This window comes from Drosophila suzukii, chromosome 2L (assembly GCF_043229965.1).
Source record: "Drosophila suzukii chromosome 2L, CBGP_Dsuzu_IsoJpt1.0, whole genome shotgun sequence".
In the NCBI taxonomy this organism is placed as follows: Eukaryota; Metazoa; Arthropoda; class Insecta; order Diptera; family Drosophilidae; genus Drosophila; species Drosophila suzukii.
The window spans coordinates 15,569,203-15,595,469 of record NC_092080.1 but is presented as its reverse complement, the minus strand read 5'-3'; the positions used below and the strand labels follow the sequence as shown (position 1 = coordinate 15,595,469).

Sequence of the window (26,267 nt, the reverse complement as noted above, 5' to 3'; positions counted from 1 at the left end):
TCTTGCTAATCTCGAACTAATACTTCGAAAACCTTCTCAGTAATTATTTACTATGAAAATAAACGAAAAAAGATGTAAGGGTTTTTCGCAAATAGATCCATAACCCTTTTCTTATCGCATAACCTTAAAATTTGTTGTAGCCTGGTTTATCGTAAGCAAGAGAAAACGTTAATACTGAATCATTATACAGGAGCCGTTGTACATCTAGTTAGCACTTAAATTAAAATTCTTTCAAAATGTCAAAGTAAAATTTGTATTGATTTTACTGTTTCGGTTCCGTGTTCAGTATGCCTTCAGGCTTTATCCGAAATGGAGCGTTCTAGCATCAGCCTCGAGGAAAATAAAAAAAACCGCCTCACCTTGAAAAAGATCAAGAGCATTGATAAAATACATAAGACATATTTACCTAAAACGTCGGACAGCAAATTAAAGAAATTACCCACTTCTATACTGAAAGTTAAAAACACCGAAAATAGTAAAATTGAAAATAACAACGTTGATCCTAATAATAATAATCCTTACCATTACGCCGCGTCCACGACAACTTTAAAGAACGAACCCCAAGAAGATGTTACTAACATGTCCGAGGCTACTGGTATGCCAGAATCCGCGGACTTAGAAAAGTATAAAAACAAAGTTTTACTACAATTTTGACAAAATTATAGTTTATTTTTTACCTAGTCATCGTGCTCGCATTTCATCCGGGCAAATGAGTAAGCGAAGTGTGAATTCTTTATCCTCTGAGTGCTCGGCCAACGGCGGTAAGTAAAATTATATGATAAAATAAAATGTAACACGTAATATTCTGTAACTTACACAATCAAATTTAAAAACTATTTTTAGGTGCTCCGGTCAATTTTAACCAGCTGAACTGTGTGACCTTCGCCGAACCGGAAATAGGAAATAATTCTTTCTCCGACCCAGAATCATCTAGCTCCACAAATGCGCGTGGTCGTGAATCTGAGATGCATAATCCATCTGATTTGGATGTAGATGTAACCTATTGTTGCTGCGACCAAAGTTCTATGCAGCCAGATCAGGCTTTACACCATCCTGGTCCAATAGATAGAACAACACCATCGGATTCCAGTTCCGATGAGCAGCAAGAAATTACGGAAGAGGATCCATGTTTGTCGGATTCTAATGAGGAAATCGCTGAGGGTGACGAGGATTCCGATGACTTTGAGCAGAACGAAGATTCAGAGGATCGCGGTTTTCAAATGCCAGATCCTGAAATCGGCAATACTATCACGGAACGTATTACTACTACTACTGTTACGCGCTCGGTGAGCAGTTTTTCCATAGGGCTACGATCCCCCAGCTTTCCATCAAGTGGGACTTATGGTGGGCCGCCTCCGCCGGAGGAATTCAATTGTCTGGATATCGACGGATTCCTGAGAACCCAAAACCGACGACCGCCACCGAGACCAAACCACGAATGCCGCTACGTCAACGATATGATGCATAGCCAATCGGTTTATATGTCCGATTACAGGCCGATTATACCCGGTCAGGTCAACCAAGGATACGGACCTCAGCCTTTTAACGGAGGACGCCGTTTCCGGGAGATGCCAATGCGCGGCGGATTTGAACCCAGATATCCCTACCCTCCGGACATGCCAATAGGAGGTGGATTCGAAGGCAGATATCCCGTTCCCACTGAACCGATTTTTATAGGACCCCATCCGGAAGGCGGATTTGAAGTCAATTATGCCTTTCCCCCTGACCCGTTTTCTTCAAATCCCTGGGTTGGTAGCTGTCCCCCACCTGTACCCAATCCATTCCCCTATTCACCTGGTTACTCCAATGGAATATATGGAACAGGGGCCAACTGCATGGGACCACAAGGCCGTCATTGTCTTAATTGTTCGGGGTATGTTGATTTTTTTTTACTTTTAAAATATTTATTAATGTTATCCCCCTTTTAGCCCCGGTTATTGCCGTCCATCTCCATGCGGTCCCCCCATGTGGGGTCCATAAGGTATAATATTCAATATCTTTGAATAAGAACATAAACTAGGTTTCGGAGTTCCGATTTGTTGCTTAGAGCAAACTTAAAAACAAATTTCTCATTTTTTAAATATTTTTTTATTACAAAATATTGCATTGACAATTTACTTTAATTGTTGATCAATTAGTGTTTGAATTTTAATTATTACATTTATTTAAAAGCAAAATGAAATTAAATATTTACTAGGGGATGAGTTGGTATGTAGCAAGCACAAACGTTACAAACAAAGATAATTGCATAACCCGTAACTTTTGGTCTATGAATTTTGAGTTTACTTTAACTATTTAAGCAACATACTTAAGTAGAAAAATGACCTGCATTTTGATATGCATTCCGGAAAAATTATAAAAATGTTTTTATTGTAAGGTTATGAGCCGTTTTCTTTGTTTGCGTTTGCAATGCTGAGGAAATTATAAGATAATTTTGATTTGAGTGGTCTTAATTAACTGCGTGGAGGTTATCATTATTTAACTATGGTAAACTGTATATTGATATTTAGTTAGGGCGCTTTATTCATTAAATTAACATTTAACTATTTTCAATTTTACTTAAGGTTTACATTGACGGACAGAAGCGGGATAGGGCAGAAGACCACGATCGTTATGAAGTGAGATCCTCATGAAAATACAGATACAAGCAATACACTTTGAAAAACACAAGCAAATTCAGGAAATTCCAATGAAGACATCATATGAGCTGGTTATGAGCGATTTTTAAAATGTTAATTATTTTAAAACTGAATGATTTAACAAATAAAAACTCCTAACTCTGCGCAAGATCTCTTGGACTTCTGCCTTCAACTTTTGTAGACACAAGTTAATTTTATTTGGAATTACATCTGTTTTTCTTTTTGTTGCGTGTGATTTTTCTGGTGGGGCAGGATGTTTTATAGTTAACGTACTCACATATAGACACACACATATGCAGGATACACATCTAACTATCTAAGATATAAGCAAAAATTATTCTTTTAATAATGTTTTGTGTATTTGTGTTTTGAATCCTGTTGCAGGATTTGCTTCAGCTATTTAAGTAAGAGTTACACAATAATAATAATTATAAAGAAGTAATTAATACAAAATTAAAACTGACATAAAATGATAAATTTGATTTATGTATGTAGTTGTGTTTTTTTTATGCAACAAACAGCATAACTGGAATAGTCTTGGCCAACCAGAGATGGCGATTTCGAGTGGTCTTTTGTTGTATAAAGGTTTTCGGACATATCTGGCTGAATATATATATTTATATACGTAGACATGGGTGAAATTGCACTAAAACTAAATGCTACAACATTTAAAAATTGGATTTAATTATCCGTCTTCTAATAATGAATATATATATATAGATATATTATCGAAAATTCCAGCAGCTCTCATTCAAACCAAATCGGTTTTGGCATTTCATTAAAAATACATTGAATATTTTTTTTCCCTTATATAGGTAAGTATAAAAATGTTGCTAGCTGCTGTAACTAAATGTACTTCTTCGCCTTAGTGTTTTTTTTCTGCTTTTTCGTTTTTCTTTCATAATAGTAAAAGTAATCTTTTAAATAAATTTTTTTAGTCTTTTCATTTTCCATGTGTGCTTTAGTTTACACTATACATAAGTCAAATATGTATAAATAGCAAAATCAATATATACTTTTTCTTTACTGAAACTTTAGCCGACAACAACAGCAATCTAGGGCCCTGCACATGGCTTATATCAAAATATATATTGGTGTAAAAATTTGGCAATCTTGCGCTAAGATTCAATCTCGACCAGTGGGCCTGATGTGGCTGCTATCGTGGCTTTGGTTTTTAGGCACATGTTTTCAGAGCTTACAGTTAGAGAACCTATATCTAGAATATATGTATCTAATACTAAATATGTAAAACTTGTTTTGCCAATGGCAGCAGATCTCCATCTCCGTAATCAATTGTCAATGTTCTCCGCGCAAGAGCTCCATAAGCAAATTGAAATCAGCCCCATCGCGAGTCTTGATCGTCAGCATCTCCTTACCCAGCTGTAGAAAATTTATTATTTATAAATGTTTATGGTGTTTATCCTGATCATTAGTCACCTGGCACGTTCGCTGCAGATCGGGAATGCGCAGCAGGAGTTCCCCAAACTTCGACGGCGTGTCGGGATAATGGGCCAGGGTGTACGCCTGCAGGCTCTGCAGCGCCTTCTCCTGGCACTCTCGCACCTTCACCGCCTCCTGTAACTCCGTCGTATCTGATGGGTTAACAGTTGGTTAGTCATGTTCCCAATTGATTTATATTTATTTCCCTTACCTGACTGCAGCAGCACAATCACCTTCATGGCAACGTATTCGTAGCGATCAACGCGTAATCGCCTCAGGTGATCTGTCAAGTTGAGCATCCGTTCAATGCAGGTCTGTAATGAAAAAGTTACCAGGTTAAATGTGAAATAAGAAAAATTCATTTCATGCTAAATATTCCTCCACCAGATGGCGCCATGATCAACTTCATTTGCGCGCCAAAAACATAAGTTTTTACCATACTTTTTCACCAACTGCTTGGATGTTATTGTGATTTGGATAGATATAAAAGATATTACCATCGAATCAATTATATCCCTTTAAACATGACTCTGGGCATTACTATGCTTGGTAAACTTGTCTAAGATCTCGACGTTTATACGGACAATCCGTCCTACGGACAGACATACGGACAAGGCTATTTCGAATCGATTAAAGATCAAGAAATAGTAGAATTTCTAGGTTCTTTGAGTCTAAATAACAGTATTTGATAAAAATCGGTTGAACTGACCTGCAAGCCATTTGATTTTGCCTGCGATAGGGTTATCTTCCTGCCTTGTGACATTTTAATCTCGCCGGGGGTGTCAATCGATCGAAAACAGCAGGAAAAGAGCAACAGTTCGCACCACGAATTAATGAGCAAGCAGATCTGGTCATCGATCTGGAATGTTTTGAGATAAAGTATAATAAAATTTAGGTTTAAGGATAATATTAGCCCCCATACGAACCGAAATATTCTTGAAGAGCGGCAAGCTCTTGCACCATTTGACAATCTTGTACAGGCGATGATCGGCCACGTTGCAGAGATGGGCAATCAGATCGGGGTTGGCGTTTTCACCATTCGACGTGAGACCGGCACTGGCCAATAGAGGATTTGTCATTTGCGGTTGTGCGTGGGCGCCCGAGGACGCGGCTGACGATGACGATGAAGATGAGCTGCCGGATGCGAATGCGGATAGCGGTTGGTTGATGCGGGCCAGCTCGGCATCGGTGTACTGCCACAGATGCTCAACATCCATGATTTCCTGGATGAGAAGATAGAAATTGAAGTTAGTGGGGTAATAACCAAAGGATAACCGGGTGTATGCAATAACACCCAGTGAAATAACGCCCACTCGGTCTATAAATATAAATACAAAATACAGGAACAAAAATAAAACATTATTTTGTTGGGCTTTATTGCATCCACCGATTTTTTAATAAAAATAAATTATTTTTTAATAGCTTTAAATACCGTTTTCTCGAGTGCAAGTTAAGTTAAGAGATCGGTAACTGTCCGACATAGTCAGCTGTCACTTTATCGAGTCAACATGTTACTTATCCAGTGCAAGTTATAGTTAACACTCAAGAAAACAAACTTTATTCAACAGGCACTTTATCTGTACGTCAACTTTTAACGGACACTTGAGATAATGAATATAAGGGTCTAATTTCTCCTTCCGTTTGAGACCAAATCCCGCATCTCACCTGCAGTAGTGGTGGTACGCTTCCGGTTCGCAGACTGTGCTTGCCCGTCTCCCCCGATTCCTCCGACTTGATGGAAGCTCCGCCCAAACTGGGACTGGCTGGCAGGGAAGTGGAGCAGGGAATGGGTACGCCTCCGAAGCCGTTCAATTGATGCAGTCGCTGTTGCTGCTGCTGTTGTTGCTGCTGCTGCTGCTGACTTGCCACCGCTGCGGCGGCGGCAGCTGCAGCCGCTTGGTCAGGACTCAGGAGCGGACTGAGCATCGAGTTGGGCAGCGTGTAGGAGCACTGGTAGGTGGAGCGTCCACCGCGAGTTCGATCCTCCCGAATGGCCTCCAGCTTCATGCCCTTCTGCAGGCACTTCTCGAACCGACAGGCCGGACACTTTTTGCGCGTGGAGATGCTCACCTGACAGGGACCTCCGCGCACGCAAACATAGTTCTTCCGATTCTGGACGGTGCGCTTGAAGAAGCCCTTGCAGGACTCGCAGGAGAAGATGCCATAGTGGAAGCCACTGATCTTGTCACCGCAGATGGGGCACGGTGAGTTGATCAACTGCTGCCGCGATATGCCAGCCGGCGAGGCGGGATGCGAGGATCCCGAACCAACTCCATCTAGACATCCGCTGGACGTCGAGTCCATGCTAAGGTTCTGCGCCTCCTGACCACTCGATGGCACAGTCGATGAGGCCTCCACCTTGAGTGGCCGGTACAGAACGCTGTGATGATGCACTCCCCCATTGCCATACAGGGTGCCGGCTGGTGGGGCATGCCGCGCCTGGATGGGCGAGTGGGTGGGACTGAACTCGGAGCTGTAGCTGTAGCAGCTGCTGTGCGAGGCATCGCTGTTGTTGCGGCTCAGCGAGGGCGTGTAGGGGGCGTGGCGCGACGTTAGCGGCGACTGCGATGGTGAGCTGTGCGTGTAGACGGAATGTATGGCGGAGTCGGGACTGGGATTCGCAGGCAGGGGCAGGTGGCCACCACTGCTCGACTTGCTCCGGGCAGCCAGAAGCGGTGAGTTGTCCCCCAGCGGTGGCTCAAACTTGAGATTGATGGGATCACTTTGCGTCGGCGCCAGCTTCATCTTGGCAGCCCCATGTCCCTGGGAGTTGGACATGGGATAGGACTTCCCCTGCAGCTGCAGCTCGCCGGCAATGTTCTCCAGTTCTGTCTTGATGGGCTGGAGGGCGCAAGTAGGCTGCTGGTTCGTGGCAACGCTGGCCACCACCACCTCGTTCTTGATCGTTGGCTCCATTTCCATCAGCTCCTCACCGCCGCCATTGACCTCCGCGTCGCTCAGTTCGCCCTCCCAGGACATAGGACGAGGTCCATTCTTGTCCGCCGCCGTCCTTCGTCGCACCTTCAAGTTCTCGATGTTCGCCAGCTCCTCCTCCGAATCGGAATCCTCGTGACTGGGCGGCTGTCCAGTGAGGGGAATGCGCAGGCTACCATGACCGTAGTTTGCGATCACCGGCACCAGATTTCCATTGGGCGTGGGCAGCTCATCCAACTCACACTTGATATTCGTCACAGACACATTGTGCCGGGATCCAGTGGCTCCGCCGGTGGCTACCACTCCCAAAGTTGTCGTCGTCGTGGTGGCCACGGAACTGGTGCACATGTTGACCGGCAGTTGATAGCCACCGGTTCCTCCTCCAATGGGAGCACCCTGCTGCTCCGCCTTGATGCTCGACATGTTGGGCATCTTGTTTCAGCTGCGATTTTCAGTCAGTGTCTGCAATCACCGCTCTTCTTAGGGTTTAATTATTTATCAAAGACTTTTGATTCTCAGTTGTGCAATTTGTAAAAATTGGAGAGGTGTCGTTGATGCAGTTCCATTGTGTTGTAAAACTAGAAAGATCAAATGAGATATAAAATTAATGTTAGTTGCGGTCGAAAGAAATATGTACCATAAAGGACCCTCCTACGCGGAAATTATTAACAAACTCTTTTAGGAATTGAGGCGTGTATTACCTTTAATAGATGCTAAAGTATGCCTGGATTATAGCATTGTAAAGCTTCCCCCATTATAATAAAAAGTGTGGTTCTGGTTCGAAACCTGCTCTTGGGATTTTCTTGATAGATGGGCTTCTCCCACAATTCTTTTGAAAGCGCTTCTCGAGCACCTTTTGGCAATGACTCAATTTACTTCGTTAGCGGAATGGAATTTCTCATACCCTTAGCGCCTAGCAACACGAACAAAGGCCTATTATAAGACAGCGGGATGCCAACAGCAATAAGGTCAATGCCACCCAATACCAGAGCCACCCACCCTGGCGACCTTGCCCGACCATCCATACCACTTATGCTAATTGAGTTCATTCGCGAGCCGGCGTCAAAGAACCGCTCACATATATGTATGTATTAAGTTCTTATCATCAGCCGTGGTCACTGTCTCTCCATCTCGCTCACCCACAGCTCCCCGTCTCTTTTCTTTCCCCTCTATCCGTCTCGCTCTGAGCACAAACAATGGCTTAAGCAATATACAACTTATAGGCAATGGCCAGCGTCGAAAAATGTCATCGACCCTCTGCGATGGAAAGAGGGAGCAATGAAGCAATCCGCCGAGCGAAAGAGGCACAAAGCCAATGGGATGGAATTATAATAAATTTAAGGTACAATAACCCAGCGCCCCCGGTTTTCGGTGAACATTCGTAAGGCTAGCTAGATATGGTACACAACATTAGTGGTCAATAGGAAGTTGTGTAAGAGGTTTCCATTAAGAAAAATTTTTGGTTTTACCAAGTGGTTTCATATGATAAGATTAGATATCATTTAAGTAACATTCAGTGCTTTATTTATTCGTTACTTTCCGAAGTAAAAACTTTTTACTAAAACAGTTATATTTTTAAAGACAATGTTAGAATGTATTTCAATTAAAAATAAAAATGCAGAATTTAGTCAAACTAAAAAAAGTGGTCTTTTTTAAAATGTAATAACGTAAACTATTTCCAAGTTTATTTTTTCTTTTGATTTCTGATGTAAGATGTTGGTCCTTGATGTAAAAAACAATCCAAAGTAATATAAATTAAAAGAAATTTTATCCACTTAAATCTAAATTATTTTGGAAGTTTACAAAATTTTTTTTTTAGATTTCTTTTTTAATTATTTATATTTCTTATAAAAATAATTTGTTTTCTTTTTAAATTTTAATATATGTATTAAGTTTCTTGGGGTCGAATGCAATTCCTTTTTAATCGTGATATTCAAAATGTCGTGGGCACGATAGTTTGTAAGTTACAAGTTGTAACAGTGCAGTGAGTATTAGGTATCACTTGGACTGTCAAAATTTTCAGATGAACCCATTCGACCCCGAAGGAAATGCGTTTTGCTTAGCGGAGACCACAACCCACGCACTGCACCAAGACAAAATCGAGACAGCGACAGAGAGGGATAATCGGAAAAAGCCAGCCGGGAATAAAGAGAGAGAGAGCTAGCGAGAACGAGTAAGAAGCGACGCGCAGAACAAGCAAAGGACGACCTTCAAATAATGTTGAATTTTGTACGCAAACGACCTTGCATAAAACAACAACAACCACGACGACGACGGCGGCGAAGCAAACCACGAAGAAGAAGACGCAGCAACGAAGGCAGCTCCCCACACACACCCGCATTCAGAGAAGCACACACACACACAGGGCAGTACGGACACATGCGCCGCCGGCAGACAAAACAGGGGGCCGAGAGAGATAGAATGAGAGAGCGTGAGAGCTTCTTTTGGTTTGGGGTTAGAGAAAGAATGAGAAATACTCTTGCATGTGTGTACGTGAGAAATTGGCACAAAAGAAAACAAACAAAATTGGTTGTACGAGTATATTAAAAAAGAAAGAGGCACAAGATTGATTCTCAGCAAAGGTTGCGTGGGTGCGCCACCAAAAGGGAGAGAGACCAATGGCAGGGGGGCGTGGTGGGTGAGAGAGAGGGGGAGGCAGAGAGTGTGTGGTCAGCATGTGGATTTTGCTGATTTTCATATTCTGGCTTTCAGGGAAGTACTCAACATAAAAATGTACATACATATGTATGTATGGATGTACATTAGGGTGGTCCACATTAGTAACGACATTTTTAAGGTCCTTCTCTCATTTTAGGATGGCGAAAAAAATTATTTTTTAAGATGTAGGTTTTAAGATCTGAGCATTGGGTTTGAGTATCACTTATGAGCATTGTTCCCGTTGGTCTAAAAATATATTGTAATCTAGGTATACATTCCAACTATAACGCGAAATGCATCAATGTAAATTCTACAGATCAATAGAGTAGGACTCATAGAAATGGTTTTTTATTGTATAAAATTGTATTAACCATACGTGTTAGTATTCAAGGAAACTTTGACACCATCAAACAATATCTAAATTCTAGAAAATTTTTTTGTTTTTGGTTTTTAAATACTTGAAAAAATAATTACATTTTTGGACCACCCTAATGTCCATCCTACATACTCATATGGACCTGGAGTTTTGTGGTTCTGAGGGCACTTAAGGCCCGACAAATGCAACCAACCGAGGTTCGATGATGGCCTCTCTTTTCGGCTTCTCGGTTTCCGGTTTTTTGGAGTTGTTCCTCCTGTGCTTGTTGTTTTTGTTGTTTTCCGAGGATAGAACTGTACCCATAGAGTGGGGATGCGGGTTTTTTTGTTATTTCTGAGGACTTAAGAGCACTTTCAGGCGGAAGTTTTGTTACAGTTGGAGTTCGTTGTTTATGTGGGGGTGCCGAATAATGGCATGCAAATTGAAGTGAATGGATGGCATTGCGTAGCATTGGACATCGAAACCTCTACAAATATTTTTGTACATCTCTTTTACAACAGACTTGTAATTTCACCCCCCGCAAATATTACATTTACCGATTTTGAAAAAATGTAGTAAAATCAAGCAGTTAACGTGAAATTTCTATACAGTTGCAACACAAACTACCACAAATTCTGACATCTCTTAAAAACCAGGTAATTAGAAAGGAAAATTAAGTTTCAGAGCAACAAAATAAATACAATAAGAGTATGGAGACTTCAACGCTTGAAGCTTCTATTTCGATCAAACTCGATAAAATCAAAATATTGTCAGCGTTCATTGTCATCGACATCACATTCCTCCAAATTTCCCAACCAAAATTGAACTTCAATAGTATTTTGTGACAATTCAATAACCAAGCACGACATTCCGGAACACAGAATGTCGAGTTCAGCTCGGTTCAGCCAGTTCTGTGTGGGGGGGAAGCTGAAAGCCCGACAAGACTGCTGACCGAAAACCCACCCAACATACATAGATGCAGGGTTATTCTTTAGGCTCCATCGCCCATTCCCCGTTCGCATATCGATTTTTTATCAGGCTTTGACTTTGACAGCCCATCGAAAGCAACTTCAGCCACACAGAAAACTCCCCTCAGAGCTGTGGCAAAGGGGTTGACCTTCAGGTTTTTCCTATTCCATAACTTTTTTTTTTGTTCCTTTCTGTTTTTGCGGAAATGTGCTGCCTTAAAAAGAATATGGCGTACTCATTGGTCCTGCTGTGAGTTAGGGATTTGTGTGGGTGGAAGTTCATGTCAATAATATTCATGACATTGACATGCATTGTGGGGCACAAGCTTTGAGGGTAGGACGTACTCCCCCGTTCATTTCCCTCCCTTGTGACCTCTTGCCCTTCCAGTGGGGGTGGTTGATATCGTTGTTGACGTCGGAGTTTGCCCACTGAATGGGAAGTTGGTTTCAATTATGCGTAACATGAAAGCGACGAGGGTACACTTTTTATGGCAGATCTGTTTACCCTTAAAGGGCACCCCCACTAGACCGTAGAAATGGGGGTTGGTAGGGTGCTTTAATTGGGGGCACAGGCATTCCACATTACACAAAGGGGCCCTTTCTGCGGGTGGCTATTCTAGCCTAAATAATTTTGTTAGCTTTGAGTTGGCCATTTGGGAAGAGTACATTCATTAATTTTCCTTAAGTGAGTTCGGTAATATTCGTTTAGGAAAGATAATATTAGGCGTCTTAATAAAATGGACTGGTCTCCTCTTATATCCTATATATCAAAAACAGCTTTAAAAGAAAAGTGTTTAAGTAAAAAAACAAATAGCTTTTGAGTAACAGAACATATTATTAACTGCATTCCAATTTAGAAAACCATCTTTCATATTTAAGTAACTAACACAATGCTGCTGTAACTGACAATTTTAACTGCAGGCATTATTCAGCACGCTCCAAAGAAATACCAAAACCTCACTTAGAAAAACCAGCTGGGGATACAGATACGAACAGACACACCTTTCGCCAATTGACAACAAAGAGCCAGGTTATTTCTATGGCCAAGACACCAACTGCAGAGTGGGTCCATGTATTTCTACGGGTCCAGCAATTGCAAATTGCATTACCTGGCAATGGGGCACCATTTTGCGAGTGTTGCGAGCTTTTTGATTAATCACCTCGACCCGGAGAGTCGAGTGGTTTCGGGAGGGGAAACGACGAAGGGAACGGCGGCAGGTCATTAGCATAATGTGCAACAGAAGTTGGCTTTTGGAAAATGGCAAACAAATTGCAAAACATGCGCTGCAAAAGCCAACAGGTTAGACATGACACGGAGATGCTCTGTAATGCTAGCTAATTTGTTTTTAATACCATATTTCTATTCACTGCAGGTTACAGGTTATGAAGGACATTTATATTTAATAGTATGCTTTGTACTTTACACGAAAATATACCATTATCTCTTATGAGTGATAATAAAACTGTAAAATTATAAATCGCCTTCTACGTTACCAAATAAATGCATTTTTATTCATCAAGTAACGGGTATACAAATTGAGTAGTGCAGAGTGGTAACAGGCATATGCATTGTACATACATATCTAAAGTATGCATATGCAGACAACTGAAAGAACTTGATTTTCAACAGGTGCGTCAGGTCTCGTCTCTTGTCTGGCATCGATAAGACCACTGTTGCCTTGTAATAGCAGAAAATATAAAAATGGCGTAAAAAGCATAAAGAAAACCGGTACTAGTGCAATAACTTCACTGAGAAAATATATTTATCTTTATTCCATTATAATAAGGAGAAAAACACACAAGATTTAAATATTTTGTATAACAGTAAGATAGTAACACCAATTATTATGGAAAAAGTTCTTGAATATAGTGTCAGTCTTCCTGGCGATCGAATGTGGGAAAAAAATGTTTGGTCAGAAACCAATATTTAAGATTTCTCAAAATCGATCGCTTCATCTTCATCTCAATAAAATTAAGAGTACACAAGTCTTGATATTAAGGATATTTCTTAAAGAAGTGAGAAGACAAATTCTTAAACTGAGAACATTTTATATTTCAAGAATGTTTTTTCTTAAAGAAGTGAGAGGACCATCTCTGAAATTGAGAAGATTTTGTTCTACATTTTTCTGGGTGTATTTCTTAATAAAGTTTATAAGTTTTTTCCTGTGTACAGTGCAGATAGTTCAAAAACACAGTAAACAAAGCGAACAAGTTCGGCCGCCTAGTGCAAGAGACCAGAAGACAACTTTGTCAACGTTGCTGCCGTGAATAGTATATGCTATATAGCTAGCAGCGGAACGGCTAATCTAACGACCTAGACACATTCCGAGAGGAGAGCCTGGAAGCCCCGGAGCTTGCCACCTCCCAGCAGAGGGTCCCAGACATTTTCGGGGCATTACTATGTTGCAGTCAGGTATTCATCGTCTGCATAGCAATTACGATTTACCGTTCGACAAACAGGAAATGTTATTCTTGCGCATTTTTTTATTTCTATTATTTTCTGCTTTATTATTCGTTTTTATTTTTGCATTGTTAGGAATGGCGCATTCGCAAATGGGGAGGGAACGTAATAGCACTCCCCGGCAATTTTCCGTATGCATTTCCATTTTCCGTCATCTGCGGCTTTATCAGCGGGGCCTTCACTCCATCGCCATAATCGAGTTTCACCACACTATCAGTATCAACAAAAGATAACTGAAAACGGGAGTGAGGGAATCGCATTGCTCACGAAAGTTTATTTATAAATCTTGTTCTTAGTTTGATTTTTTTTAACTTGTTTGCAGCTGTTGACGCTGTTTTGCCAGACTCAAGGTCGTTGAGAATATTGCTTATAAACACGGGCGTGTTGTTAAAAAGCAAGCTAAAAACATAAAACAATCTGAATATCAGTTCCCGGATCAGCAGCCAGTCAACTCTTATCCAGAAGTGCCCTAAACTGTCATAAATCAAACGACTGTCCCAATTTTGGTTAGAGCTTTAGATCGAAACTCGTTCAAAAGTTCCAATTGTAAAATCAGAAGCGGATCTAGGAAGTTTGAAAGTACGACATTTGGGATTATATTTTAGTTTATAAATTAAAATAGTCAGCAACATATTTCAAGGTGAACTAGAATACATGTTTTGTTCTGTTTCTCATAAAACAAATAATTTTGGTAACAGCCAAAGAACAAAAAAATCTATAATTTAAAAAAAATATATTTGAGTAATTCTCCCTGAAAATATCTATTTGAATTAGAATCAATTGTTTTGTATAAACTAAATTTGTAGAATATATTTTGGAGTAATTCTACCTGAAAATATACTAGGCATCTTTAACGTAAGTGTACACGGTGCATCAGCTGTACTTGCAGCATTTGTGTTCTGCAACTCTAAGCTCTTCGCTTACCAAACTTTTTTATAAACAATAAATAAAATTGTGAAATATATAAATAGTTTTCATCAGAATTGAGAGTAGGTACATATATTAAAATTGCATGTTTCAAATTCGCCTAAGCTGCTGCTGCATCATCTACGAATCTGTTAGAATTTTTGAGTGTTGGCGACAACTCTTGACGATCGCCCACCAGCAACATGACGCACTGAAACCGTCTCGCACATTGACTTCTTTTTCAATTTTTCTAAGCCCCAACTTGAGCTCGGTTTTGGAGTCGCTTTCAGTTTGTTTCCCTGCTTATTTTGCAGCTCCGCTGTGGGGCTCTTGGAACTCGTTTCAGCATGATGCTGTTTCTGCTGCTGGGTGGGCATGTTGCAGGTCTCGAGGTGCAGTTGCCGCTGGCAGCGACTCTGAATGCGACTCCGTTCTGGTCCGGCTGCGTGTGTTTAATTAATATCAAAAGCCAGCTCGGCGACGCACACGTACAACATGTATCTACCAACCAAAAGATACAAAAAAAAAAAAACTGCTGGATACGAAATTTAGCGATAATGGCAAGTTGTTTTGGCACAAGGTGGTTACGATCACATTCAACCAAATGCAGCTGGGCTATTCTTGTTGTTCAACTGAAATCCACTCTGCATGCGTGTTGGCACTCGGCTGTTGACCAAGTTAGATGCATCCATTGAGCTTTAGCCAAGTTGATCGCTCTGTTTATGGCAGGTTGCAATTTATAAAGTGTTTATTGTGTAATCGATAAACTGGAACGGTTGGTTGTTCGTCATTGAGCCGGATCAATGGAGTTCGGAGAGCGGAGTGGGTTCAGTCTACATGTATATTTTATAAAAAGTTCAGATCTTGAGACTATTGATTTGTTATGTGCAATTATTAAGAAAAAAAGAAGAAGTTTCAATAAAAATCATTTTTACTTATTAATAATTAGAAAAAAACCTTAAAGAACATAATGTCATTATAAATACTGTTAACTTAGCTATAACTTTGATATATGTCTATGCTACTTTTTGAATTTTGGGCCCCACGGTCACGAACTATCCTAACCTCTTAACTATCCTTAACCCAGCCTATTATCTCAACCTCATGTTAAATTATATGTAGGTTTTACCCCTCAAATTTACACACGATTTCTAGGCTTGAACCTACTTATAGTTTAAAGTTAGAATAAATAAGGGTTAAGGAAATCTTCATTTCAATACATTTTATACTCAGCCTATTTTCTCCACCTCATGTTAGATTATAAGTAATTTTAAACCTTTAAGCCTTTAGAACCTACTTTTAGTTTAAAGTTGGGATAGATAAGGGTTAAAAATGAAATCTTCGTTTCAATACATTTTATTCCAGGCAGAACCATAAAATAATTTCACCTTAAGTGGAACGAATGATATGTACAATGGTTAATAAAAGTAGTATAGCAAATCCCACACAATATCTTTTTCATTTATCCAAACCCATGGATACACTGCAGAGTACTTAAATTTGTTTTATTTGTATTCGAAAAAGTATCGAAAAGTCCCGTTGCTCGATTCGCCTTGGCCCTGTGCCCAAATATGCTTTCCACCGCCCCCTCTTCTTTATCATTCCCCCGGCCATCTCCCTCTCTTTCGCTCCAACGGCTGGGGCTCAGTTTGTCAACAGCTGCAAGCGCAATGCTCCCCAATCTTCAGCTGCAGTGGTGAGTGTGTGTGTGCATTTGCAGCTACCCCATCTTTGAGTTCTTTTCATTTTAACTTTACTATTACATTTTTCGGGCAAGGTCATCAGCGAGACAAAGTCAACGGCCGCCAATGACCCTTCTCTCGCTCTGCTCTTCTTCTCTCTCCCCCCTCTCTTTCTCTCTCTCTCTGTGTTGGGTTCTTACGCTGGCTCTCCTTTCTGTTGCTTTTCTGCCTCATTTACAACTTGTTCTTGGGCAAAGGCGAGGGTGGGAAAGGGGGGAATGGTGGGGTGGGAGAGGGGGAGGGGGAGGGGGAGGGAGAAGGTAGGTAAGCAAACGCAGTCAGCATGACGTGACGTGTTTTTTTACTGTTCTTGGTGGCTCTCTCTCTCTCTCTTGGTTCTTCTTCTCCTTCCATGGCTTCCACTTCTTCGTCACATTTGCTTTTGTTTGAGTTTGAGTTTCAGTTTAAGTTTGAGTTTTTTACGTCTTGGCAACAAGTCGTCGTGCCACTTCTTCTTATTTTGTGCTGTGTTTGAACGTATTTGGCCTTTCTTTTGTCCACTTTTCTTCTCCACCACGTCGTCTTTTGATGCTGATGCTCTCTGCCCCATCTTCTCCACTCCCCCCCTTCTTTGTGTGCCTCGTGTGTCTGGTTCTTGATGTCTTGTTTGTCCCGCAAATGTGTGCAATGATCTCTTTCTTTTCTCCCCGTTTTCAAGCTTATTTTTATTGTTTTTTGGCCGTTGTTGGTCTTCTTCTTCACGTAGTTGAGTTCTACAACCCCCTGGCCATGGGCCCCAATCGCCCTCTTCCCCTTCCCCTTCCCCCATTCGCATTCACCGCTCATTTCCCTGTAGTGGATTTATAGTTGGGGTATTCTGTCGATTCTGAAGTTAACTTAAATTACTAAAATATTATAGCATACTTTTTTAACACAATATTTTGGATACAATTTCAGCCGGGAGTTACTCCCAAAACCCCCAGGGCACACGAATTATAGATTCTTCAAAAAATTTAAATCCTATCTATGTAGGGTTGCCTCTGAAAGTTCTTTAGCTAATAACATTAGACTGCTGCCCTAACGAAAATATAACTAAATAAACCATATAAACAAAGGGATTTAAACTCGAAACCTCAAAGGCACATGCCACTGGTTGTGTTAATGTGGTTAATTTATGTTATTATAGATGCTTAAAAAAAATCGTTTCCAGGAATACCCTTAACATTAATTCAGCTACAAATTTTAGACTATTGAACTAACCAAAATATAAAAACACAAAGAACAATTTATTTTGTGCAACTCATTCCAGTCCAACCTAACACTACATTCAATATTATAATGTTAAATATTTTGTAGCAGGAAACAGAATTATTTGAAGAAGAAATGTTTTTCATACAATAACAGCTCTCATCTTCTTTTATAGCCTTATGTACATACATTCAGTATCATTGTCCCATAAATCTATCCTAAAATGCTTCTGCTTAAATAAAACACCTTTATTTATCTTAATTACTTTAAGATGTGTGTGTGGTAAATTTCCCACCCATCCAAAGTGGAGTAGGTCTTTATCAAACATTATTTGCGTTATCTGTCTAATATTGGCCAGATTAAGTTCGTTTCACGATGTTTTCATTACCACTGCCAGAGAGCTAGACACTTGAGATCATCACGAGACAGTCTAGGACAATTCGGAGCAGCTTACAAAGATCACAAGGGGATACGAAAATAAATCAGACAGAACACGTCTATTACATTTTTAAAATGCGGTAGAATGATTCATTTCTCAAACAGAGAAGAGCCATTTGTTGTTACTTTTGGATTATACCCTATTCACACCAATACCCAAATTTTATTTTATAGACGACTTCCCAAGGTCGTTGCTTGACTTTCTGTAGAGGGGAAAATTTCGCAGTGGTCGCTTCACAAAACGATCTTCGCTTTTTGCGGTTTTCAATGCTCGTGTGTGTATTTCCTGTTTGAATTGTGATAATTTCTTTTGCACACAAATATATATACCATTCTAATTATTTTTTGTGCGACAGTCTACCAGATTTTAGATTGTGAGATGGATGCAATAAATTACCATGCGGTATCAACCTGTTCGACTTGTGATGTTCAATGATTGGATTTGACTTTTTATGGGTATAGTATCTTATTTTTGTTTAGTAGTAAGATATTTTAGTTCAGTTTTGACATTATTTCAGAATAAGAAATAAGAATCTATGATTAGTAAAAACAGCTTATCAATACTTTGAACTTAATCAAAGACATAAGGGATAGATATTGTGATATTAATTCACTTAAGACGAAATCTAATACAAAATTTTCAAATTTAAAATTTTTTTTTCATAATAACACTAGGAGTCGTTATGAACTCGTCATATGTTTTAAAAAACACACGATTCTCCAAAAGCTTAGCTCGGTGAAAAACGATCACTGTAGAAAAGACAGCCGAAATGAAATCTGAAGCATGGGGAAACTCGTTTTTTGCGTCGGGTCGGAGACCATTGATGAGGGAGGGGAGTGAGTGGAACCAATCAAGCACAGCAACTAAGAGGACCAAAGAAAACGCAAAGCAAACGAGGGCAGAATAAAGATTCTGCGAAGTCTACGCGAAAGATCCAATACCCTATAAATTCAGATGATTCATTTTTAGAGGGTGTAAATGGTATCAATTAAATTTTGATCATTATAAACTTAAATATATTTCCCTATTGCACATTATTTTTAAAAGAACATATATTTTGGTTGGGAAAGAATTTGAGAAAAAGGCATTCTATGTACATTTATTATTAGCCTATTAAATTGGTCAGTTCTTTAAACTTATCCAAGAATGTATCTCATATATCATGAGTTAAATATGATATTAATTCACTTTGGACGAAAGTTGATATAATTTATAATAAAATCCAATAATTCTTCCGTAATTAATTCTTCTTCAAAATCTTTGAAGAATACTAGCTCCCTCTTTATAGGGTATTTATATCTGAAATACAAAAAATCCAGACTTCTCCGATCCCAGAACCTCCGAGCTCAGTCGATGGATGGTGGGCAATATTCAAGTGATTAGTCATCAGACGAAAAGTAGTTGGCAAAGCAAAAATGCCAGAAAAATGGAGGGAGAAGATCCCCAGCTCGGTTCAATGTTTCCATAGCCTCCCTCTTCGACTTGGCCAGCCTCTACGTCGCATTAGAATAGTTTCTTAACAAATTTTATTGACTGGTTTTTTCACGGATTCACGGTAGAAAACTTTCAAGTTGCCTTGCCAGTCGCGAAGCCTAGGTTGAAGCTGTAAATCGAGTTGTGTGGATCTGTAGCTGAAACCAAGAAGATATGGGGGCCTTTAAAGGCGTTTGTCTGGAGCCATGCGCCAATCAATTTTTATCGTTTTGCCTTAATTTGATGAGATTTTTATCGATTTCTCGTTTCCGAGCCGAAGTCAAGTTGAGCCTGATCCCCACCATCCAAGCTCAAGCCGGCAGCTTCTTCTTATTCATCATCAAGTTATTCTTTATTTTTTGCATAAATTAAATTGGCTAATGGTCATAAATTTCGGCTGGTCGGGCCCTGATTGTTTTGAGCTCCTTTAGCGTTGCTTTCAGGGATTTATTAGCTGACCTTCAGCGTTATAAATAAACAAGAAAATTCCTTTAGTCTCCGCATTCTGTAGACTCTGTGCTGATTTTCTTCTTAATTGAGTGACTGACACGAGGGCCGATTCTGTTGATAGCTCGGAAAAAGTTGTTATAAATTGTATAGGTGTGGTTTGGTAATTTTGGATGATAAATTAATAAAACAGTAAATGAAAAATGGTGATGGTATATAACATTTATATTATAACATGACAATAAAAGTGGAAAAAGTTTGGACACAAAGGGGAAGCGGGAAGATAAATTATTAGAAAACCCCAAATTTCTCTACAAATAAATATATAAAAAAGCCAGATAATTGGGTTAGTCATCCATATTTTGGGGTTTCCAAAAGGTGTAAGTTTTCTCCGCACAATCTAATGCCAACAAATGGTAAAATTCTATAGAATGCCTTCTTGTCAACAATTTATTTTAAACTTTTTCAACAGGTTTTTTTTTAATTTTCCTAAGCTTAAGTATTTTCCTACTAAATTTATTCATAGCCATAAATATTCCAGTTATTTTAATCTGATCTATCAACAATTTAAGACTAATCAACGGCTCTAAGTCTTACATACACACATTCCTTTTCGGTTTTCAACAAAAGTTCAACTGCAGTCCAAAAATGCTTCCAATTGTTGCACAACCATCAACAACGGTGGGTTGTTGCAAATGCAACTGCAACTGCGGCAGCAACAACATTTAGGCAACATGTTTTTCGTCTTTTTCTATGGCCCCGCGTCACCTTCCACCGCCAACTGAAAAGTGCCGAGCCAAGACAAGAAATCGGCCAAAGTGATCATGTTTATATAGACACGTATAGAGTCTATAGAAAAAAACACAAAAAACGACAAAGGCAACAAACATACAACGGCAACCGCCGAACCAACGGCTGCACAGTTATGGCAATCGGTAAAGTTGCCAGTTGCAAAAATCAAACAAAATGGCACAAAAACAGCGAGAGGGCAACAGCAAAAGCAACGACAGCCAACTGCAATTGGCCAAAAACTGCAAGTAAAAACGAGAAAAAAATATAGTTTCTGCAAACCGAATAGTACATACTCTTGTACTTAAAACCATTATGTCTTGTAAAGAAAATTGACCAACAAATCATTTATAAGATCGTTAAAAAAAAATTAATTCATTAAAAAAATTTCCTATTATGGCATATTATGATCCAATATTTTTAATAGTATTTCTGAAATTACAGATAAATATTTTTTCTATTACTTTATCGATATTTTAAGAGTTTCACTGTAAGAGTTTTTTTTTTTTTTTGCAAAGTTTTATAACTAAGAGATTATGATGTAAAGGAATTTATTCATATATTAGAAAATATATTTTTAACTGCCTTCCAAACGTTTGAACGAAATTATAATACTACCTTATGTATAACAAGAAAGCACAGGACACACCAAACTACATATATATGAATATCTAGTTGGATATTTCAAATTATTTTGTCTAAAACATCTAACTTCCCTGTTCAATATTTCCACCCAGTAGTTTTTTTAATTATTTATCACTTTTAGAATACCTGATAACAGTTATTTTCCAATAAAAAATCTCAACTACTCTTGTTATTTTTCATTAATCGATAACAATAACTTAAGTGCATTTGTAATACTTATACTTAACTTTCTGTAAGAACATTTTTTACCATTCAACATTTAGCTACTAGGCAATGTTACAAACCACTAGACCTATCCAAAAAACTCTTGAAAATTATGAAAAAATTGTAAAAACGATAAGCAACAATGTTGCCAAGTAATAGAGCGATGGAAAAGCCGTCTTTCCTCTCTTTTTCTCGCTGTAAGAACGAAAAGAACTTTGGATATATTGTGTTCTATTCTTTTTCTGCCTTTTCACCTGGAGTTCTTGGCGAGGTTACAACAAGGTAAACCTGCTGCCATGCTATTGTATCTTTCAGTTGAATCTTTTGCCTTAGACAATGGAACAAAGCAAAAGGCATTCTCGCTATTCTCGGAGTTCGCTCCGCCAGAATAAGAAAAAGAATTATGGTGAGGAGGTCAATGTTGCAATTGTTAACTGCTAATTAGCAGTCAGAGTCAAAGCCAGGGAGAGAATCGGACGGACGACGACGAGCATGTATCAATTTATGTATTGCAAGTGGGAGGTGGGATGGTGGGATGGTGAGATGGGCAGGGGCAGTACCCGAAGGCATGTTCGAGAACCGGTTAACAGCTGGCACCCAACTGACGAACGAAAAATAGTTAAGTTGTGGCAGTTCAAGATCGACATAAGATATGGCTAGACAAATTATGATCTCTTAAGAGGACGGTGTTCTTAAATATAATGGGTAAAATATATTAAAGCTTCCATTACACACAGTATTGATATATTCTTGGTTAGTTATGGGGCGTAAAACTATTTTTCCCCACTGAATAGTTCATAATTAAGACTGAAGTAGGATCTCTGAGGAGGTAATATTTTAGGGTACATATTACCATTAAGGTGGACCAAATAATCAACTTATTCAGAAGTAGCCGTCTATACCCACAGTTATGACAATGAAAAATAGTTAAGTTGTGGCAGTTTAAACAAATAGACAAATTATGATCTCTTAAGGGAACGGTGTTCTTAAATATAGGGGGTAAAATATATTAAAGCATCCATTACACATAGTATGGATATGTTCTTGGTTAGTTATGAGACATACAACTTGTTTTCTTACTAAATAGTTCGTAATTATACTGAAATATGAACTCTGAGAAGGTATTACTCGGGTACATATTACCATTAGGGTGGACTAAATCGTCGAAACATTCAGCCAGAGTATTAGCCAGAGTTTTGACAACTAGAAATAGTTAAGTTGTGGCAGTTCAACATCGACGTAAGATATAGCTAGACAAGTTAGGATCTCCAAAGGCGACGGTGCTCTTAAATATAAGGGATAATATATTTTAAGCCATCCCTTATACTAAGTATGGATATATTCTTGGTTATTTATAAGGTGTACAACTAGTTTTCTGGGATATGATCCTTGAGGAGGTAATATTTTTGGGTATATATTACCATTAACGTGGACGAAATCATCGACTTATTCAGAAGCATACGTCTTTAGCCCGAGTTATGACAACGAAAGCTGTAAATTAACCTTTGAGGCTGCGCACAACGTTTAAAAAGAGTTCAAGAACATAAACAAGCTTATGCGGTGGATAAACCGGAGCCAATCAACTTACAAGACTCGCGGTTAACCTTCGCAAATGTAGAGAAGACTCGGGGGCGGAAGAGTTCATAAGTCCAGCAGCTTACAAAATGAAAAGAGTTGAGACTGCAGCAGCAAAGTAAGAACCGCCAATAAACACAAAAACCGCAAGCCGACGCAGTCAAAATAATAATGAGCCCGACATTTAAAATGGTTTATGAGACAGCCCCTTCTTCTGCGGGCTTCTCCTCAAAAGCACAAAGTTTGGCCCAACCTCAGCCGCAGAATTGGCCAGTCTTCGATTTTTCTGGGTCAAGCCTCACGCGAAAGCAGAAAGAGCAAGAGACTCTCGGCCGCGGCTCAAGAAATGTGTGGTAGAGTTCAAAACGTGCCTGGGCCATATTGTTCAGAGACATGCATTGCCATCGCCTTACACAGCCAACTATCCTCCTCCGATACTCAACTCCCTGATCAAGCCCGTCTCTGCTCTCATTTTCTTCAAGTCGTTGTCGAAACAATTTCCGGTGGCCTGCACTGAGAAAAAATAAAACGCACCTTAAGTCGAAGACAGAATACTTAAGATCATATAAGAAATTCCTATATCTTCTTACTAAACAAGATGATGATTCTCTATTAACTTGCCTTTAAAATATGTCAAGGTCTGGGGTATAAAAATAAGTACTGATAACTAATTCTTCGGAAATACGTTGTACATATGTGAGTCATTTAAACCTAACTTTAAATTTTAATCGAGAGTCAGCAATTAAACCTAAGTCAAAGCAAGAATGACCGTTTATAAAATATATAATAGGTTCGTTTTACTATGAAAATAGGGTTTTATAATACAAAATTTGCTAAGGGGTATAGGAAACACATATTATGTTGAGAAACATTCAATCCTGACTTTAAATCAGTAGGTTTTTTTTTAGGAGATGATTTATAATTTAACTATCTTCGGTTTCATATCATATCATATTTAAATATAGCATTTGTAGATTCTAAAAAACAAAAAGTCTTCGGTTCCCTGAGCTTGCTAGATGTTTTTGACAAATGAATGAGTCAGCCAAGTTAAGGTCCGAATTCGAGGTTCGCTAAGGCCTCCGCCATATGAAAGTAGTTCAAGTGCCCAACGGCGCCGTTACATTTCACTGCTTATGAATTGAAGTGGACGGCCAGTCACTTCGTAACTCGCCACTGACTCCCCGTTCCGATATTTCCGCAGATTGGGGCGTTAATTAATTTGTTTTGATTTCAGGGGCTCAAAATACCTTTTTGGTAGTGTGGGTGAAGTGGGCTTTTTGGAATTGGAGAGGAGAAAAGTGCTGGTATTGAACTGAGCTATTTCCTAGATATGTACACTTTTATAGAAACTTAATTTCATAAATTTTTTCAAAGGAGCTTAATTATTTTATGACATTCTTGGTTCTAACAGATGAACACAAAAGCAAAATTTTTTTAAAACAGTTTGTTTATGGATCGTTAAAAACAAAATGATAAGTTATAACTCTTAATCAACCTGTTCTATTTCTATCTATCTTTCTTTTTAGCTAAAAGAAATCACAACCAAACGTCAGATATTTTTCGAAGTTTAAAAACCTTTTTTAAAATTTTTTCTAGTGTATAGTTTAACGATTTACTAAAGTGTTCTGTTAAGAAAAAGTGTCAATCTTACCATTTAAAAGTAAATAAAAGTATTCCAATTGTCCCGTTTTTCAGTCTATTAAGATTTTAATGGATTTCCGTTGTTGTTGCTGGTGGTGTTGTGTTGATAAGATTTTGTTACCCAAAAGCCAGTTGGGATTTCAAGTTGGTCTTGTTTTATGGGATTCACATTCTAGTTTGTGTCACATTTTACTTGGTAAATATATATTTAATTTGCTTGCACATTTGTGTATATAACTTTTCTTGTAGATTATTTGCCCGAGTGGAAGCGATTCGATGGCAAAAACGAGGAAATTATTGCACGACAAACATGGGATTTTTCACCTGTGAATTATTAACGGTAAATTACTCATCCAGCGATGGCGAGGCGAGGCGCACTTGTGTGGGTTAACGAGCGACGAGGAAAGGCAGCAGCAGCAGCGGCAGCGGCAGCAAATTGACAATAAAATAAACAAAATGCAGCCGCGAAAAAAAACGACGAAACTTGTTGGAGCTGCAAACGCGGAAACTGTTGCAAGCGAATCGAAACCAGAAAGACTTTTCTGCACACACAATGTCCAATCAGAACCAACACACACTCTCGCAGTCGCATTCACATTCGTATTCGCATTCGCACTCTCCTCTCTCTCACACACACACACACTCTGTTCTGCACTTGCCTCTTCTTTCTGCGGCTTTCTTCGAGTCTTGGGTTTTATTTTACACGACGGCGGCGCTCTTGTTGCGTTTTTCCTCACCTTTCGCAGAGTTTATTGACATTTTCAGCGTTCGCTTTGTGCGCTGCTTTCTTCGGGCCAGCGAGCGTGCGCTCTCTCCCCCTGGCCAGGCTCTCACTCTCTCGGTTCTTTCTCTTTGGCTGCCTCTCTCCCGCTCCCCTCTCAGCACTTGCTTTTTTGTTTACAATGGAACACTCTCACACACACACACACTCTCGCACAAAGAATAACCTTCAATTTTATCTTATTGCGCGCTCCAGTCACTACTCATTATTCTTCTACTTTGCGCCTATTAGCATTTGCTTTTCGGTTTAAGCTTGTGCAGAATTTAAAACTTAATCAATGCACTCTACCCCTCCCCCACACACACGCACGCACGCCCACACACGCAGCCACAACGAACGACCTTTGCGGTGCGAGCGAGATGACGCGACACGTTAACTCCACCGCCGCTCTCCCGTCCCGTTCTGCCGACTGCAGAAAAAGGTTTCGTTTCCGATTTAATATACCATTTATTCACGGATTTAATTGCACGGCAATTGCGGGCGGCGCAAAAGCGCTACCTGGCCACTCTTTTTCACTCGACTCACAGGAACACCGATTCGAATCCACAACGACAATCGCACCGCTCAAGCGATCCCAACAACATTCACAGAAGTCCGAAATGGCCGAAATGTAGTTGATGTGCAGCTGGTCCATTGGCCATCAGCGACTTGTTGTTCAATTTTTTTTAAAAACAAAACAACAGGGGCAAAATTCTGAGCAGAAAAATGGAAAAAAAATAACGACCCACGCACTTCAATGGCAAACCGACGCAAACTATCTATGTGTAGTCAAACGATTTCAACGAGTTCACAGAAAACTTGACTAAAATCTAAAATTACCTCTCCACGTTCTCAATTTCGAGATTTTCCACCGCCCGCTTCTCGATTTGGACTGATTTGGTTTGGTTTGGTTGGACTACGTAAGTTACGTACGTAAAGTACGTATGTCGGGCCAAACGTAACTGTCAGTAAAAAAGGGAGATAGCCTCAGCGTAAGTGAGTA

The 26,267-nt window shown here is 39.5% G+C and overlaps 2 protein-coding genes across 3 annotated transcripts; one reads left to right on the top strand and one right to left on the bottom strand.

Moving 5' to 3' along the window:
* Nucleotides 1–230: 230 nt before the first annotated feature.
* On the top strand, nucleotides 231–2,789 carry LOC108021040 (uncharacterized). Its single transcript, XM_017089535.4, has 5 exons — nucleotides 231–623; nucleotides 682–761; nucleotides 844–1,873; nucleotides 1,929–1,981; nucleotides 2,565–2,789. The coding sequence occupies exons 1-4, from the start codon at nucleotides 310–312 to the stop codon at nucleotides 1,978–1,980; spliced, it is 1,476 nt and encodes a 491-aa protein (XP_016945024.3). The 5' UTR covers nucleotides 231–309; the 3' UTR covers nucleotide 1,981; nucleotides 2,565–2,789.
* On the bottom strand, nucleotides 2,066–26,267 carry Hr39 (Nuclear hormone receptor FTZ-F1 beta). 2 transcript variants are annotated; one of them, XM_017089531.4, is made up of 8 exons: nucleotides 26,105–26,267; nucleotides 24,515–24,828; nucleotides 5,745–7,591; nucleotides 5,006–5,302; nucleotides 4,789–4,938; nucleotides 4,291–4,393; nucleotides 4,077–4,231; nucleotides 2,066–4,019 (listed from the first exon to the last, which is right to left on the bottom strand). In XM_017089531.4, the coding sequence occupies exons 3-8, from the start codon at nucleotides 7,443–7,445 to the stop codon at nucleotides 3,936–3,938; spliced, it is 2,490 nt and encodes an 829-aa protein (XP_016945020.3). In that variant the 5' UTR covers nucleotides 7,446–7,591; nucleotides 24,515–24,828; nucleotides 26,105–26,267; the 3' UTR covers nucleotides 2,066–3,935. The 2 variants fall into 2 exon arrangements, with proteins under 2 accessions (XP_016945020.3, XP_016945022.3); XM_017089533.4 differs by lacking the exon at nucleotides 24,515–24,828.

Bases quoted from the DNA above. Each gene is read 5' to 3' on its own strand.
- LOC108021040 (XM_017089535.4), top strand. From the start codon at position 310: ATGGAGCGTTCTAGCATCAGCCTCGAGGAAAATAAAAAAAACCGCCTC. The intron at 762-843 runs GTAAGTAAAATT...AACTATTTTTAG, and splicing joins TGAGTGCTCGGCCAACGGCG to GTGCTCCGGTCAATTTTAAC. The intron at 1,874-1,928 runs GTATGTTGATTT...TCCCCCTTTTAG, and splicing joins CATTGTCTTAATTGTTCGGG to CCCCGGTTATTGCCGTCCAT.
- Hr39 (XM_017089531.4), bottom strand. From the start codon at position 7,445: ATGCCCAACATGTCGAGCATCAAGGCGGAGCAGCAGGGTGCTCCCATT. The intron at 4,232-4,290 runs GTAAGGGAAATA...TTAACCCATCAG, and splicing joins GATTGTGCTGCTGCAGTCAG to ATACGACGGAGTTACAGGAG. The intron at 4,020-4,076 runs GTGACTAATGAT...AATTTTCTACAG, and splicing joins ATCTGCAGCGAACGTGCCAG to CTGGGTAAGGAGATGCTGAC.